Source organism: Phoca vitulina, unplaced genomic scaffold (assembly GCF_004348235.1).
Source record: "Phoca vitulina isolate PV1807 unplaced genomic scaffold, GSC_HSeal_1.0 scaffold2, whole genome shotgun sequence".
NCBI classification, from domain to species: Eukaryota; Metazoa; Chordata; class Mammalia; order Carnivora; family Phocidae; genus Phoca; species Phoca vitulina.
Genome location: NW_022589705.1, coordinates 19,595,187 through 19,613,621, shown reverse-complemented (window position 1 = coordinate 19,613,621; position 18,435 = coordinate 19,595,187). Strand labels below are relative to the sequence as shown.

General features: G+C 35.6%; 1 protein-coding gene across 3 annotated transcripts in view; it reads left to right on the top strand.

Annotated features, from left to right (window-relative positions):
- Nucleotides 1–18,435, top strand: part of SNX7 (sorting nexin 7) — a 675,036-nt gene that overhangs the window by 578,541 nt on the left and 78,060 nt on the right. For all 3 annotated transcript variants that reach the window (XM_032422982.1, XM_032422992.1, XM_032422971.1), the window contains 5 exons: nt 3,351–3,461; nt 3,805–3,969; nt 6,049–6,247; nt 10,882–11,081; nt 13,904–13,990. In XM_032422982.1, the coding sequence (XP_032278873.1) occupies nt 3,351–3,461; nt 3,805–3,969; nt 6,049–6,247; nt 10,882–11,081; nt 13,904–13,990 (762 nt within the window). The remainder of the gene's footprint in view (nt 1–3,350; nt 3,462–3,804; nt 3,970–6,048; nt 6,248–10,881; nt 11,082–13,903; nt 13,991–18,435) is intronic.

Sequence of the window (18,435 nt, the reverse complement as noted above, 5' to 3'; positions counted from 1 at the left end):
GTCATGATCCCAGCGTCCTGGGATCGAGCCCCGCATCGGGCTCCCTGCTCAGCGGGGAGCCTGCTTCTCCCTCTCCCTCTGCCTCTCTCCCTGCTCATGCTCTCTCTCTCTCTCTCTCTCTCTCTGTATCCCTGTGTCTCAAATGAATAAATAAAATCTTTAGAAAAAAAAAAAAACAATGATCCTAGGACCTAAATGTTATGAGTTATCCCCATTTTGTGCATGAGGATCCTGAAACTCAGTTGCCAAAGGTCACACAACATAATGATTACCTGAGCTGGGATTTAAATCCAGACCATTTATGTTCACACTGTATGTGTTTTCTGTGCATCTCTACATGGTTATGGCCAACTATCTTTCATTTCATTTTTATGAAATAACCTATTATACAATAAATCCCTTTGTTCTACTTCTGATTATTTTTACTATATCCTAGTATTTAGACTAAACCTATATATGCTAAAATATGCCTTGCAGATACAAATATATAAATATTTAGTAGATGGATATTATGTTATCAAATAGTCTTTTCTTTGTTATTCACTTATTATCATTTATTCACTTTCTCATATATTCAATGAAGTTTTGTTGAGTGACAGTTATGTCCTGGGTACTGTGCTTGTATTTTGAGACAACACCAGCAATCAAGACAGACATAACCCTCTGCCTTCATGGAGCTTTCAATCTAGGGGGGTGATGGATATTAAACAATTACATGCTTAATTATTTAATTATTTAAAAATTACAGATGCTATGATTTTATGAGTACAGGCACCCCATCTAGTTTGGAGGTTCAGAGGTGGCTTCCTTGAGAAAGTTTTAGTTTTATGAAAATTTATATTTATGACATTAAGATTATAAGGGTAAATGCACATATACATGCGCACGTATGTACACTGACGATATCTACTTAGCAATACTTAAGAATGACCTGGCTGTAAATAATGATGAGTGTCAGGAAGCCCATGTTCCTGGCATCTCTTCTCCTTGTGGAAAATTACCCTTTACTTTCCAGGTTAGACTATCTGAAGTGACTGCTCTAAAGTATTTTCTCTTTTGGAGATCAAGAGATGTGCCTTCCTTTACTACATATAGAAACAAGAGTGAGGAGGTTTAACAAGGGTCTTCTCTCTCACATCCTCATCATGAAGACAGACTCCTAAATGTCTACCAGTATGGAGTAGGGGTTAAAATATATTCCTGATTCTCAGATTCATTTTCCCTCAAAAACAGTTTTCTAAATCCTCTGAGCCTAGAGTAACTGCCCTTGACCAAAGGTCAGTGTTTGTTGAATGAGTGCATTTTGGGGTATAGATCACATGAGTCTATTCATCCTAAACTTCAAGTACCCAAGCTTTTAAAGTCAAGCGTGAGAAATTAAACACCATTTACCATATAGCTTCCATAGAAAACTGTATCCTATATTAGAAGCATTATTTGTACTTCAAATTAACTTTTTGGAACACATGTTCTTTCTAAGTTGGAGATCTGTCATCAAACTGTGTTATTCCTATAGTTTGCAAGTTTCTATCTATCTTCTAATGACCAAAATTGGCCACTTTAGATGAGACAACGATTCTGTCCCTGCTGTTGGGAAATTAACCATGATCTGAGCCCAGCTGATAATACTTGTTTTCCTTGCCATATCTTAGTCTTATAACTCCTTGGGAATAGAATAAATTCTTAAAGTAGCACAAGAGAACACACTGTCTTTGAGACTTGTACTTATCTTCTGTTTTCTTCCTCTGCTATTGCAGTATGTTAGAAAACTCTTCTAAGTCAATGACTGAGTGTGGGGACAGAATCAACCAATTATTTGACTTGATTTTACATCTTCCTCTTGCCAGAATTTATATCAGATTGTTCTATGTTTACTTAAAGTGTTGAAAATTCTTGAGGACATATAAAGCTCTTAACTGCCCAATTTTTTAGTATTTTAGTGTTGGTTATGCCAATTTATATTTTTGGAAATTGGTAGTGAACCTATACATATGTGCCACGTACAAGAAGGTGTTCAATAAGTATTTTTTAATGAGTGACTATAAACCATGTTTTATGTGTATATATGTATGCATATGTGTGTATTTGCATATATATGTACATATACCAACTCGTATATATGTTGTTAAACTGTGTTTCTACTAGATTTAGTTTTCCTATTTTTACCATTTCCATAACTTGTACCCATAGTTAAGATTTCATAGTGTTTTGTGAACATTTAGTTCCTTAGACTTCTGCATCTCATTTGCCTCCACTTTTCCCACTAAAAAGGAAATGTTTTGATAAAATATATTGTATGATATTCTAAACATTCATTTTAAAAGAATAAACCTTGGAAAGTATAACTTTTGTGAACCTTATTTCATGACAATTAAGATTGCATCTATGACTTGAACTACTTAATTTTACGATTGCATTCATCTATGTGGGTGATTGATATTTCTGGTGAGTGCGAAATATGCATGCAGTGTGTTATTCCATCATTATTCCTCCAGGAAAATTTCAACCTTAATATTAATGTGTATAATTTTTAATATGCAAAAATTTTAGTTAATGCAATATTGGTGTGAGTGTGTATTAGATAATCTTTTTTTATTTGGTTTGGGATCCATGCAGTGGAAGTGAGGTTGATATTGTACCCATGTTCTTCTTGTCATATGTGTTGGCATAGATTTTTGGTTTGTTGAGAACAGATATTTTAATTTATTTGCTTAATTTTTAGGAGTTTAGGCATATAACTCAAAATCCCTTAAGAAATGACAGGAAGATTTTCTTTTCACATCAAATCTTCATTAATAACATTTTTTAAACAGTGGTAAAATCACTCTGTAAAATGTTAGAATTTTCATATACTAAAAGCAAATTTTACCAAAGCAATTCATTTGAGCAAATTCCAGGAAAACATTTTTTCTCAGTTATGTTCAGGTTATTTTCCAAATTACAAAAATAGAACTTTCCTCAAATTCTGAATTCTAATCATCTTGAGAAAAATATATTTGAAACCTAAATTCAGAACACACTTTCTTGTTAGCAAGAAAGTCACGCCAAATATAATCGTAGTTAAAATCTTGTGGAAGGCAGATGGCTGCTCTAAGACAGATTTTTCAGTTTGGATTTTAAATTTGAGCATGATGTTTGCTTTCTTTCTGGAAATACTGAAAAGTTTGCTTTGTTTCATCTGCTACATGAATTGATGACTGCAAAAAAAGTACAGGCTGACAAACACTGAATAACTAGAATTTGTTAATTTTTCTTAGAGACCCATTTATTTCAGAACGTCTAAAATAACATTAGGCAAATGTCTTCCGTCTCATATTGCGTGTGCTGTTATTTTCTCCTTCTTTCTTCAGACATCTCGTGGGGAATTTGACTCCAGTGAATTTGAAGTTAGGAGACGTTATCAAGATTTCCTTTGGTTGAAAGGAAAACTTGAAGAAGCACACCCCACTCTGATTATTCCAGTAAGTCTACTTTTTTTTTTTCCATAGGGTGGCTACCATTTTGTCTTGTGAATCATTAGAATGCTGAAAACCTAATGTCAGACCTTTAAATTTAGTGTAACTCATTGATCTTAGAAACATTTGCTCTTAAACATTCAATCTATGTACAGATTTGTTTTTCTAAACTATTCTAAATATGTTAAGATTTTGCAGGTTTTGGTTCTGGCATTGTGAATCTTGAAAAATTATTTTTATAAGAAATCATCACATGTTTGAATAGTCTTCCAGAAAGGAAGAGTACAGAATTTCTTGTAATCCCATGCCACATAATGCTCAGATACGTTTTAAAATTTTTTTGCCTCAGCCATTGCCTGAGAAGTTTATCGTGAAAGGAATGGTGGAACGCTTTAATGATGACTTCATCGAGACACGCAGGAAGGCACTGCAGAAATTCCTGAACCGAATTGCTGATCATCCAACTTTAACATTTAATGAAGACTTCAAAGTGTTTCTTACTGCACAAGCTTGGGTAAAGAATTTTGATTTATACTCATATAATCCTTTAGTGTCTTTATGTATAGTAGGTTGTACGCTTCCTCTTGTCTATCTTTAAATCAGGCAGCAGCGTCCTTGAATTAAGATGGATTATCAGACCTTCGAGAGATATCCTTCAGATTTAACCCTGTGTCAAATCTACATGTAAACATCACAGACATCTTTTATCTTCCTCACATACACATGTTATATTTCTCTTGGTAGCTGATTTTTTTATAATGTCAGGGTATTCCTTGCATATATAGCTAATACTGAACATATACAAATATATTTCTTTTATAACGGGTTAGGACTTTTCAAGTTAGGATAAAAGTCTTTATTAAATGGATAGATGGTTGGATGGATAGCCAGATAGAGAATACAGTTTTCTTATTTTTCTTTCAATTACCTAATGAAGGGAAGGGGGCGTATCTATTTCTAATCCAGAAACTTTATGTGTTCCTCTTCTTTTTTCTTGTCACCTATGAAAATATAACTCACCAAGAAAAAGAATGGATAGGGAAGATGGTCAATATGAAATGATTGCTGACCAATATTGAGTTTTATATCTCTCAGTTGTTGCCAAAGTGACAGAGGCTTGAAAGTGTTTCGTCTCAGTCTTGGCAGATAGTACTACTTTTTGGAAGCCCTTTGAGACTTCTGTGAAATGAATTTGTGGCCTGACTCCAGAACCTTAGAAGCTGCTAGAAACATTCTCTGTAGTCAAGATTCACAATAATAGCTTGCCAGTTGTGACTTGTGCTGTCTCTGATAATGTTAACTATATCAAGAGATGCTCTAGCACTCCTGGAGAGATGTGTTACCTGGTCAAGGGGTGGCATCTGTGGTTATATGCTCATAAAATCATACTGACTTGGAAGCAAACAAGTTTACTTTCTATGTATTCTTCTATGTAAGACCTTCAGGAAAGAAAATCTGGATAAATATGTTATTTAATATTTGGGTAAATAATACATAATAATATTTTTATCTGTGGACTTGGTAGTCAACAGTATTATTTATAGATTTTTTTTTCGTGGTGGGTAACCTTTTATTTGATCAACTTTTATTTGATCCCAAACCTATGTTTACAAGTGGTATAACCATCACCAGGATCCCTTGGTCTTCTTCTTGGTGTTCTTTTTCAATATGCTATACTTCTAAAGGGTTACTTTTGTGTGGTGTATCCTTTTCTTGCATTTCTTCTTTTTGCAAGTCTGTAGCCCTCCCTCCCAGATTAACTATGAAACAGCCTGCTACATACATTCTTAAAAATCTTTCTCTACAGCCAGCCAGCAAGTAGAGGTAGTGTCACAGTTTACCCAACTTCGGTTGACTGAAGAGCTCTCTGTGGTCAGGGAGTATCTATTTACAAACTATTGTAGAAACAGTACAAAGAAAAAGCTAGTTAGTGCTGAGCAGTGAAGCCTCTGGAGTCAGACTGATCCTTGTTCAGCACTTAATTGCTCTTGGACTTAGAGCAAGCTCCCTAACCTTCCTGTGCTTGTATTTTCTTCTGTAAAATGAGGATAATAATAGAACCTACCTCGTAGTGTTATTGTGAGTTATAGATGAAAAAAATGTGAGTATAGTGCCTGGAACATACTAAGCTCTCAATACATGTTAGCTATTATTATAACTGAAGAATTAATGAAATTTTCCTTTTTTTTTTTTTCAGGGAGTAGTTTAGACCCTAAGAAATCTTCTCTCAATCATTTTCCCATTAGATTCCTGTTATAAAATATAGATTGCATTTCATATTATCCTCTTATCTTTTCCAACATCTTAAGCACGATCCCCTTTGTTAAACCTCGTTCTTTTAAAGATCCATGCTGAGAGGAAGCAGGTATACATGTTTCACACGAGTACTTTGAAAAGGAATATTATCAAGAAGGCAGACTTAGAGGAAGAACTGTGCCCCATTAAAACTCAGCTGCTTCAAACTACATGAAAAAAAAGTATATGAAACATTTTTATTCTCTCTCCTTCCGATCAGATTTCCTTTTGTTGGGAATATTGGAATATTTGCTTCAGCACAAATATTTCATTTGTCTGTCTGTCTGTCTGTTTCTAGGAACTGTCTTCTCACAAGAAGCAAGGGCCTGGATTGCTCAGCAGGATGGGGCAGACAGTCAGAGCTGTCGCGTTATCAATGAGAGGAGTGAAAAGCCGCCCGGAGGAGTTCATGGAAATGAATAACTTTATTGAAATATTTAGCCAGAAAATAAATTTGATAGATAAAATATCTCAGAGAATTTACAAGGAAGAAAGGGGTATGTAGAATCACTGGAATGTGATCACAAAGTTGTTCAGTTTCTGACAGATCTTCACATTTGCTGGTGTAGTAAAGCCACGTGAAGTTAGCATTTCTTCCTGGTTCTCTCTTAAGACTTCCGTCTCTCTGCTTACAGCCCGCATCTGTTCTTGCATGCCGTTTACTTTCTCCATTAGAGCGTTGCTTTAAATTCCTGGTCTGATCTTTTCAAGGTCCCTGCCCTGTCCGATTCTGATGCTTGTCTCTTTAAATTATCTTTTTTTTTGGCCTTTTATTATGCCTTGTGTTTTTTTTTTCTTAATAGCCAGACGTGATGCTGGGTAGAAGGAACTGCTGTAAACAGGCCTTTAGTAATGCTCTAAGTAAGGCGTGGGGGAGGAGAAAGCTTCTATAGTTTTAAATATAGAAGAGTTCTATAGTTCTAAATATAGAAGAAATTGTTATACCTGAAAGGTTCTATAGTTTTGCAATCAGGTCTCAGTCTTTTAGTGAGAGCCTGTGCTTCTGGACTGTGAACTTCACAAGAATTTCTCAGTTTTCCCCTCCCTGCTTCGTTGGGACAGAATGGCCAGAGTGGGCTGGAGTTGAGTATCTTCCTTTCTCTGGTTAACTAGTGTCCCCTCAGGGCAGGCCTTTGTTGAGAAGAACAGATGCTCTGGCTATTTCAAAATGGTTCATTTTCCCCTGCAAGAAGCAGGAGTGGTTTTTATTCAGTATTTACTGTGGGAACCTCGTTGAACTCCTCCGGGTAAATCCCACAATATTGTGGGGGCTCCCCATGACTGGGTCCTCCTGAAGGTTTTAGCTCTTAAAGTTGTCCACCCTGGGCCCCAAGCAGTCCCTCAGTCACAGTTGCAGTCTCCCTACCCCAGCAGTGGGTGGCTGGAGGTGGTTCCGCTCTTTAGTGTATGCCCAGGAACCCACAATTCCTTGTATTCACCTGTCTTTCCAACCTGGAGGGCAATGGTTTGTCCTGTGTCCTCTCCTATCTTCCAGAGTCAAGAAAAGTTGTTCATTTTTCAGTCTCTTCAGCATTTTACTTGTTAGGATTGAGGAGTGACGTCTAAGCTCCTTACATGAGGAATCACATAACATTAAGTTAGAATTTCACCTTCAAGTGTGGCTTATGCCCAGACCTACTGAGAACATCTTTGATTTCTATACGATTTTGAAGGTAGTCATGGCCAGTCCCCATTTGCGTTAATCAATCACTAGCTATTCTTGTTCCCATTTTTAAAGTAATAGTGGCAAAGTAAGCCCTGAGCTTCAGATTTTGAATGTAGTTGTATGAAGTTGGTCTCAAATGTACAACATGGATCATAGCTTAAAATCAAAAAGGTGATGTTTAAGAAAATCAGGTGTCCACATTTCCTAGTGGTATTTTTGGAACAAGTACTCTCTATTGGGCCTGTCCCAGCATGGCAGAGAAATTTATATATTGGAAATTAGGTCCCTCTTTCTATTTTCTGTCACCATTTCCTTTTTCAATTTTCTTATTTTTTTCAGTTTATAAGTTAGACTTTATTCCATGATGATTTTTTTTCCAATTCCATGATGACTTTTTGCTAATTTTCTGATTGCATTTAACTACATTAAAAATAGGTGGCTAAGTCAATTTATATTACTTCCTGATATAAATTGGTTTGAGAGTCTCTATATTGATGGCTTATTTTTTGTTGTTGTTGTTATTTTCTGGGTTCCCCCATTAAACAGTAAATTCCATCAGAACCAAAAAGGGAAAAGATTTATTTTATTTCTAGTATCTAGATAGTACTTAACACATAGTAGGTGCTCAACTAAAACCTGTTCAATGATTGAAAAAATAAATGAATTAACATATCATTTGGTGGTAGGAAAATTTGCTTTATCAAGAATCAATTGGTTATCAAAAGAAATATAGAAAAAATTGTTATAGCTGAATGTACGTTTCCCTTTACCTTTTTTTTCCAATGCACTGATACTTGATGATGTCATTGTGGTAACTGAATATAGTTTAATAATTTCTTTTAAGACTTATTGGTCTGCCCTTGTTATTTACCATTTGTCTTTTTTTTTTTTTTTTTTAATCTCAAGAGGCTAATTGTTTTGAGTGGGTTCTGTGATTCCAGTTCTGTTAAGTATATTCTTGATGCATAGTTAAGTGGGATAGCGATTCAGAGAAGCTGCTGGAAACTCTTGAGATGTAGGAGTTTTGTAGAATATCAATGTGCTGCTTCACATTTACTGGTGCAAGGGAATAGTTTTAAAATTTTTGGTATACTCTAAAGTTGGTGAAATGCTCAGAAGGAAAGCTGGATTTTATGGTAGATTATAAATTTGAGTTCTAATTTTCAGGGAGTGATTGCCACTGGCCCAAACTTGAGGGATTTCTTAGTCTTTCCAATGTGAAGCCCACTTGTCAGATTCTATTAAAAATGTTGGAATGTTTTCATTTGTAGCCTTGGGAGCCTAAGCTATATAGGACATTTCATTCATATTCAAATCATGAAAATTTGGTGATCATAACTAGTGGTTTCTCTTTTTAAAAATTTCTTATTCAAATTTTGGGGCACCTGGGTGGCTCAGTTGGTTAAGTGTCTGCCTTTGGCTCAGGGTCCTGGGATAGAGCCTGGTCAGGCTCCCTGCCCAGCAGGGAGTCTGCTTCTCCCTCTCTCTTTGCCCCTCCTCTGCTCGTGCTCTCTCTCTCTCTCAAATAAATAAATAAAATCTTAAAAGTTTTTTTATTCAAGTTTTTTTCTTTGATCTTGTTTTCTTTTGTGTTCCCCAGTTTATTTGCCATATTTGTATTGACCACATGCTGTGATGCTTCTCTGTACTGGAGGCTAAAGGAGGAATAAAATGGTACCTGTCCTTGAGCTCAGAGTCTAGTTGGAGAAACAGATATATTAATAGACATTACAGTGCAACTCATTAAGTGTTTGCATATAAATGTGATCTGAGTGCTGTGTAAGCACAGTGTAGAATTTTAGGAAAGCTCTCTATATAAACATAAATATTGCAGGGTTTAATGATACACACTGATGTATACAAAAATTGAGAAAAAGAGATAAAGGAAAACATTTTTCTTTGCTAGAAATATTAGTTTAATATGGCCATTACTTAAAACAAAGGATAGGCCTAGATCAGGAGGGTGCAATTGGAAAGGCTCTAGTGGTCATGAAACCTAATACCTTTATTCAGTGACAACTAATATTTCCGTTATTTTTAAATTTTTAAAAATATTTTTCAGCTTGCTTGATCATATGAACTTTTGATATTTTAATAGTTTAGAGTAATATGACATATTTCAACTAACCCTAATGAGTAGTAAGATGATAAAATATAGAGAATTTCATTGTATTTAATGGATATTAGACAAAAAATTGCTCACTGCTTATACATTCTCTACCATAAAAAGCTATTATTTATCAAAGATGATAGTACAAAAGAAAAAATGTAAAAATATTCAGATTTTAAAATGAAATCCAAATTTTTGAATTAATGGCTTATCAAGCACTGAATAATCTTTTGTTGTTCATTCGTTCTCTCACTAATATGAGAATATTTATTGAACATAGTATGTAGCAGGCTTTGAGATAAAAGAAAATAATGAGACTCAGCCCCTATTTTAAGGAGCATATGGCCTAGGAGCATATGATTTATGCAAGCAATTATAATAGAAAGGAATAATACAAGCATAAAATTATGATAGGCATTAATAGAAATATAAAATTATGATCAGCTCATTGAGGAGAAAGCATCTACAAATCTTTTGGAACAGAATCAGAAGGAATTTATTTGTGCTAGGATTTAAAGGATTAGAAGTAGCTTGTCAGATGGTAGGAATGGCAAAGGGCAAGGCAAAGGGATATATGTAATGTTTAAATGAGGAGAAATCATGAGATATTCATGAATGAGTAATTATTTTGGCCTGAATTAAAATATCTTTGGGAGAGAATCTCAAGGGTTGGACCTGGAGAGGCAATGTAGGGACTGATCATAAAGGACTTTCTAATTCAGTTAAGAAGCTTCAATGTTTGTATACTGTGACAAAAATTAAAAGAGGGAGAATAGTTAGAAGTCCCTTGCGGTAGTGTAGTTATAGATGCTGATGAGCTGATGACAGTGGAAGCAAGAATAGATAGATAGATGGATGGATGGATGGATTGATGGATTGGTGGGTGGATGGATGGATATTAAGAAATATTGGAATTGGTGATTGAGTAGCTCTGTGCAGGTATGTGTATAGGATGATACCTGGATTTTTTGCTTAGATCACTGGAAACAATTACTGTTAAGTAGGATATGTATTCAGGAGAAGGGAAGAAAGAAGACAAGTTTGTTTAGGTAATGTTGCCTCTGAGACACTGAGGTATAGTTTTATTTGGTAGGCAGATGTCCATGATAGATGACGGTGATCGTATAATTTATATTCTAAGCCAGGATACTTTTGAGAGTGAAAAAGGTGGCTGTTGCTGATCACTCTTGGACAGTGGATTGGAATGACCGCTCAATTTGATGAAAGAGAATATCCATCTTTTTATGTGCATTTGGAAGAATATATGCACAATGAAAAAAATAACTTTCTTACTGTCTTTAGTATAGGGGCTTTTAAAGCTTCTATAAATTGAAGGACTTAATTTTTGTTTTTAGAATATTCTGATGAAATGAAAGAATACGGCCCGATTCATGTTTTGTGGTCAGCGTCAGAAGAAGATCTGGTTGATAGTCTAAAAGGGGTTGCCAGATGCCTTGACCAATGCTGTAAGGCCACTGAGAAACGGATGTCTGGACTCTCAGAGGCCCTGCTTCCTGCTGTACATGAGTATGTGCTTTACAGTGAAATGGTAATGGTAAGAATGCCTTGTTACACTTTCGCCTTAGTCCCCAACCTGATTATAAGCTTTACAAAGGTGGTTTCTATTTCTCTTGTTTCACCACTGTCCTCCTGTCTGAGCAGAATGCTTTGCATATAAAGATACTCCATAAAGATTTGTTCACTATGTGAGTGAACTGATGAGTAGCAGAATATGTTAATAAAAGGCAGAATACTCAATAGCAACAAGGACGTGTAAGATTACACGTAGATCTGAAACATCCTCAGTCAAGATTTACATAGAGGATATGATTAGTTTTTCCAAGCTTTTAAAAGTTTACTTTAAAAATTTTTAGTGCTTTAGAAATTTCTTTTCATGAAAGAGTTGCTTACCCCCTTCTAGGTACATTTGATTTAGCAATTCATTTATCATTATGTACAAAGTACTTGAGTGGATCTTGATGTTTGTTCCGTTTTCTGGGTGCTTCTAAAAAGAAATCCGTTAAGTTAAAATGTGTTTCTTTCACTGGTTGCAAAGGCTTTTCTTCCTCTTATATCAAAGTTTTGCATTTAACCTCCTCAATTCAAGTTAAGGTTTCCAGATATTTGGGATTTAGCAATGCTATCTGCAGAGCTAATGTTTTTCATCCTGTGTTATCCTCTGCGCACAGTACCTTGGCACAAACTGGTACCCTCAGGGTTCTGGTGTTTTAGCGTGGCCGTGGGGGCAGGAGTCTGCTTACATTCAGATATAGTCCATTTCTTCTGCCATTTCTAATCGGAGCCATGTTTTCATGTACTCTTGGTTTGGAGGGAATTTTTTTTTTTTTTTTTAATTTTGCTTCTGTCTTGGTAAGAAAAACTCTCTTAGCCTTTCAGCATGAGATCTGCCCCTTTTGTGCTTATCACATTTAGGTTTTTCTTTCAGAGCCATTAAATATTTTGTAGATATTTCAGGTTGCTGCCGTTACTTGCTTTTATTGGGGTCTTCTTTAAACAGACCCTTCTGGCTTCCCAAAAGCCTCTGAGGTTTCACTGTGAAGGAGTCTCCTCCTTGTCTCCATCAATCTCCTTGGCTACATTTCATTGTTTTGCTTCATTATTGATATCCTCCTTGTGTGGCTTTTCAAAGAGATCTGATTTGTATAATTAAAAATAGTATATTTTCCCTTAATTAGATGTTTTTCTCTTTATTATGTCAAGATGAAAATTATGTAATTTAAGTCATATATCATTATAGGTGTGGAAAAATTAATAATAGTAACCAGAAAGAACTGTTTTGTAGGTTCTCATTTGATTATATTATTTTGTAGATTCCCAGGGCATAATCAGTAGCATTTATATTGCAGTTCTGGTCTGTTTTGTATTGGAAGGTTTTCTTCAATGTGAGCTAAAATAATGAAGTGTATGCCTTGACAAAATGATTAAATTTGTGTAATTTTACTATTCGTCTTCTGAAGCAAACTCTTAAACTATTCTACCTATGTGAAGCACAGTACTTCATATTTATGGAAACAGACCTTAAATGAGACTAAATTGTAGTACGTGTCATTTGGGTTAGAGAAAGGAAGGGGTTCCTGATAGTAATGGCAATGAAACATTGAAATAAATGTAAAATATCTGTGATAATTAGCTGAATTTTCTATTGATTTCTTTGAAAATACAAGAAAGGTTTATCTCTTTTGAGTGTTTTAAGAGTGATTCCACCAGGCACAAAACTAGACTGAGTAATTTTCAGGATGCTTTTTATCCTTAATGCCTCTCAGTTCCCAAATACTATAGCCATCTTATCTGGCCTCCATTTAACTGTATTATAGGTAGGTTCTTAACTTTCCTCTGAAAACCCCTAAATGACCTGTGCCTCATTAAGGCTCTTCTCTTGTATGTCCTGCATTTCTACTCTTTCTGGTTGAATTGTTCACTTACCTGGAGCTTGTTTTCATTTTTCTTCCTTAACCTGTTTAGGCCACTTGTGTTCATTATCACAATTTTATTACTTAAACTAATATTGTGAAAACCAGTGAAAATGAGTACAAATAAAATGAGTCCTTGGGTCCATAAATTAGCCCAAGGAGCGTGTCTTGGAAGAAAAGTGAGTCACTCAGGGAAAGACATTGTAAAAGACTGGCAAACATTATAAAAGGTGAAGGTGAATTCTGCACTCAGATTCCCTCACAAGGGTGTTTTAAAGACACCAAAACATGAAATCATGATTATGCAAGAAAACAAGATGGAACTCCTCACAGTCAGAGAAGAGGCTGTGATTTCTCATCAAAAGCTTGGCTAATTGATTAATATTGATGTATTTTAAGCTAAGACAGAGTCTCAGAATGTGAGTGCACACTTCAGTTTTCTGATTCCCCACTATAATTAACTCTTTGATTAACCATGCCTTTGGAATTGGATAAGTGGGCTACCAATTATTACAGACATTTTAGGTGAGTGGCCCATGTGACGTCCCAACTGCGACCACTTTACACTATCGCATGTATTTTCAGTGCTCTCACAGATTTTTTTTTGTTTGTTTGATTATTTGTTTTGCTTTTTTGCTCTTTTTGAAGAACTGTGTATGTCTAGGGTGTTCCATCAAGAGTTGTACATAAAATACCTAACCCAGTAAGATGTATATTGGGAAAATGAATAAAAGATTTGGGGGGGAAAAAGTCTCTTAAATGCTTGCTTTCAGTTTAGCTTTTAGAGATTAAAAAAATTTTTTTTTTCTTTAAGTCATTGTAATCCCAAATGACTGATGACTTGGGGGAAGAGATGCTATTTATATTCTAAAGTGTATATTTTTTGTCATACAAATATTATTAAACCTAAGTGCAACCTATTCCATCCTTGTGTTTTGATATGAAGGGTGTTATGAAAAGGAGAGACCAAATACAAGCAGAACTGGATTCCAAAGTGGAAGCTTTGACGTATAAAAAGGCAGATACTGATCTGGTAAGTTTTTAAGTTTCTTGATCTTAATCATATAGAATTCATTGTCTTAAATTTTTATTAGCGGTATAGAACTCCATTGCATGCTTGTTTTTAAGGATTCAGCAAATGATACTAAACTTTCTTCTAAAAACTGATTATACATTGAGTACCCATTGGTCTGCAAGCTAAACAATGATGGTTTTCTGCTTTTCCATCTTATATTTTGTCTCTTATTATGAGTAAAGTTTGAAGTTAATTTTTTTTTAAGTTAGAGTGTTAGTAGAAGGTATGGAAAGTACCTAACATTGTTCCAGAAGGTTAGTAGATAAATCCATTTTTTGCTCATTATATAAGGTTTTTATACAAAATAAGTCAATGTTCCTGTACAGTTTTCCCTAGTTCTTGTCAAAACCTTTAGAGAGGAAGTGTCTTTGCTTTCAAGTTTCATCCTTTCCTTGCAGTAGATTTTTATGGAAAATTTCAAACATAAAGAGTGATAAAATAAATTCGTATACCCATCACTGGGCTTCATTCATTTCCGACATTTTGTCTGCCTTTCTTCATCTGTCTCTTTCCTCACCTTTTTTCTGAAGTGTTCTCATGCTGATTCCAGACACTATCGTATCACCCGCAATATTTTAGTATTTATATTTTATTGTCTTTGCATATCTTCAGAGTACTACTTTCACCTTGGAATTATTATTCTCGTTTTAAAATTGAGAAAGAGGCTTTGAAGGCGGAGTAACTCTCCTAAGTTCATATAGTTCTTGAAGCAGAAGTAGGCTCAGAGGTGGTGTTATCACTTGCCTTCCTCAGACTGCTGCCTCCCAGAGAACAAGTATAAAAGTGGGAAAAATTGAGTATTACTTTGGTTAACTTCTATTGAATTCTCTATGATCCTTTTTAATGTAAGGATTTTGTTTAGTATTGAGTACAATATTGAGTATGCTTATGGCAGGTGCGTGGGGAGTTCTTGAAACCCTCCATTAATCCTAGTATCATAGCCCCCATCCCATCCTGGCTTGGGGTCAGCCTCCCTCTTCTCTGCTTTAATTTTCTCCCTGACTTTAATCATTTTCTAACAAGAGATATGATTTTGTACTTACTGGTTTTCTTTGTACTTACTATCTTTCTCTCTCTCCCTGTCTATAATCTAAGCACCTGAAAGGCAGGAATTTTTTATTTGATTCCCGAAGTGTTCTCAGCCCCTAAAACAGTGCCAGAGATATTGTGTAGCTGCTCAATAAAAATTTAGTGAATAAATGAATGAATGAAAATTGCAGTGATTGCTCTGATTCACAAAAATACGCTGAAGGCTTAAAGCAAGAAGTCTCTACAAATTCAGACTTTGTGTAGAACATCGAGCCTTCACCAGGAAGTGACTATGAATTACCCTTATCTTCCTTGAACTATTTTTGTTTTTCAAACTCAAAGGTCTTTCTCCTGGATGGAAGGTGAATGGGCAGTGGTGGACTGCAGTGGACAGAGTAGGACATAAAAAGCATTTCTGAGAAAGAAAATAATGGGAAATGTAAAGCCAATGGAACTAATGCTCAGTGGGGAAAATCATGTTTGCCATTACCTCAAGATGAGGAGAAAAAAAGAGGAAACCCAAGGTTAACCTTTTCTTCACAATAGGGAATGTGTGTGTGTGTGTGTGTGTGTGTGTGTGTGTGTGTGTGTAAATTTAAAGAGTCACTTGGAAAGAAGAAAAAAGAGTGGGCACGTGTACAGAAATTATAATTGTATCTTTTGAACTGTGGATTCTTTTTATTTGTTAGGTAATTTTTAAAGATACTGAAAAATTAGCAATTAGATAAAATTTGCCCTTGACTAAATACTAGATAAAGTACAGTATTTTAAAGTTTCAGGAGAATAGTTACATGGCTTAAAAACCAAGCATCTGTTCAGAATGGTTTATATTCATATTTTAAATTGAAAGGAAGAGTAATTGAGATTGTTCCAACCACAAAAATACAGGAAAAAATAGCTTGGGCCCAAATACGGCTAGGCTTTCCCAACTCAACTAAAAAAACACATTTTTTTTTCATTTGACTTGCAAATATTTTGTCTTTTGCTCTATAAAAATTTCCTTGATATCTCATTATAACCTAATGATCCATCTGTATTTATGATTTCATTTTATGTGTATGTGTCATATCCACTATAAAGTATTTTTTACCTAGTTATCTGCTATGTTGTAGGATTGGAGAAATTTGAAACTTTAATTATCTGCATTATACTCTGTAAGATATTTTAAATTAAGATTTGAAACAGACACATTTAACAGACGTTGCAAATGTGTTTTTTTTTTTTTTTTTTTGTTACCCATCAAAACAGATCCTTCCTAAAACGTATACGGACTAATTTAATGATTTATGAATGGTACCATTTACGTTTTCAAGCAGTTTATTTGTTTACAGACCTCACTTCCAAATGCCTATGTGTTATGACGGTATCTGTGGGAGAAACTGTCCAGGGTGACTCTCAGAATGAACCTGCCATGATTGGTCACAGAACAACCAGAGGGAAGTTGCTTAGAAATATGCAGGATAGGGTCACCATGGAAACGCGCCCTTGTGAGGTCCTTCTAAGGAGCCATCCTTTGCAGTCACCATGGCGACCCTGGCAGAGAACTGAATATAGCAATCTAGCCTGGTTGTTTACCATGGCAACTCAAGCAGGGCCACTTTGGAGACAACCCTGGGGCCATTTCTATGGAGACCTGCCGGGGCTGCCTTTAGAGGCCCCATCAAAGTCACCTTTGAGTGGGATGCTATATGCAAACCCAGCAAAGCAACTCATAATGAAAAGGTCCGTGAAATGAAGCTTTACCAAGAAGGGCAAAAACTAGGAGAGTTATAATTATTGGGTAGAAATGAGCAGAGTTGTAACATTCCAGAGGTCCTTTTAGACATATCAGGTGACGGTTATGTGGCTTCGTGGCACACAGAAACAAGGTTCTGGACTTTTACCTTGCCTGTAATTTTGTAAATGCTGTAAATTGACAATAATGGTATTATTGTTAGTTTTTCTCATCACACAAATATGCCTACAAAAATTATGTGTTTGCCTGCAGACTAAAAACGGTGCTTTAGAGTGAATTCTTTGATTTATTATCTGGGTAGTTATAAAGTGGTAGCTTCTTAGAGCTTGTGGTTTGTAGTTCTTATCTCACAACAATAAAATACATCGTTTTAAAATGACCTAACTCAGTAAAGACTTTCAGAATACCCATTTAAAGTCAGCTCAGCTGTTTTTTTAGTTTTGACATTTAGGCTTTGGAATTAGGTAGATGTAGGATCCAATCCTAGCTCATCTGCTTATTAAGTCTATGACCTAGGACATGTTTCCTAACTTCCTTTAGCCTTGTTTTGTCATGTATAATTTGGGGGAAGTTATTAGTACCTTTCTAATAGATTTGTTTAAGGGTTAAATGGTACAGTGTAAGTCAATTATTTGAATCCTAGTAAGCACTCAGTGGTTGTTAGCTGCTGTTATTTTGATGACTTTATAGAAGTAATATATGAGATGGCTTCTGTAAAATGACTTCAGAATTTTTCCTTGAAGAGCAGGGAGCATATTGCATGTAGTCAGTATTATGAAAAGTAGCAAAAGCTCAAGAAGCATGCTAAACTGAGAAAACTAGGTTGATGTATAGGGAGCACGTATAGGGGAGATAAGGGGATGTGGCTATAAAGATAGGCCACAGTCAGTTAGGGAGCCTTGTTGTCTGTCAGGATGAGGAATATGGACTTGATCCTTTGGGCAGCGTGGATCCAGTGGGAGCCTGAACTGAAGAGGTAGTTGAGCAGTTAGAGAGGGGAGTAAATTTGAGAGAGTTGTAGGTGGAAGATAGAATCCATAGCAGTTAAAGAATGAAGGGAAGCCAATGTTTCAAGTTGTTAGTTACCCTTACCATCTCTAGCTTGCAAGGAGGGCAGATAATGAGTGGCTCTATAGACTGAACTATAGCATATAAAATGGAGGAAAAAATGAGAGATATGCAACTTTATGTCATGATAAGATGACCTTTAAGGTAGAGGTATTCAATGAAACCTACCGACAAATGTTGCTGAGGACCTACTGTAAGAGAGACACTATTGCGGGCACTGGGGAGGTAGCAGTCAAGAAAAGCAGACCCTCATTCTAGTGGATGGAGACAACAGTAAACAATTAATTAATTAAAATTTAAGTTGATTGTCCTATAAGGATAAGTGCGGAGAAGAGGAAGTGTTTGGGAGCAGTGAAATTTAAAAATGGGGGTCAGGGAAGGTCTTACCAAGAAGGTGATTAAGTAAAACCTGAAAGGGGGGAGGTCTTGAACTCCATGAATATCTGGAAGAAGAGCATTTCAGTTAGAGTCAGTAAGTACAAAAGGGTAAATATGCCTGCACGGTTCAGAAAAAGCATGCAGACTAATGTTGCTGGAATGGAATGAGCAAGTGAAAGAGTTATAGTAAATG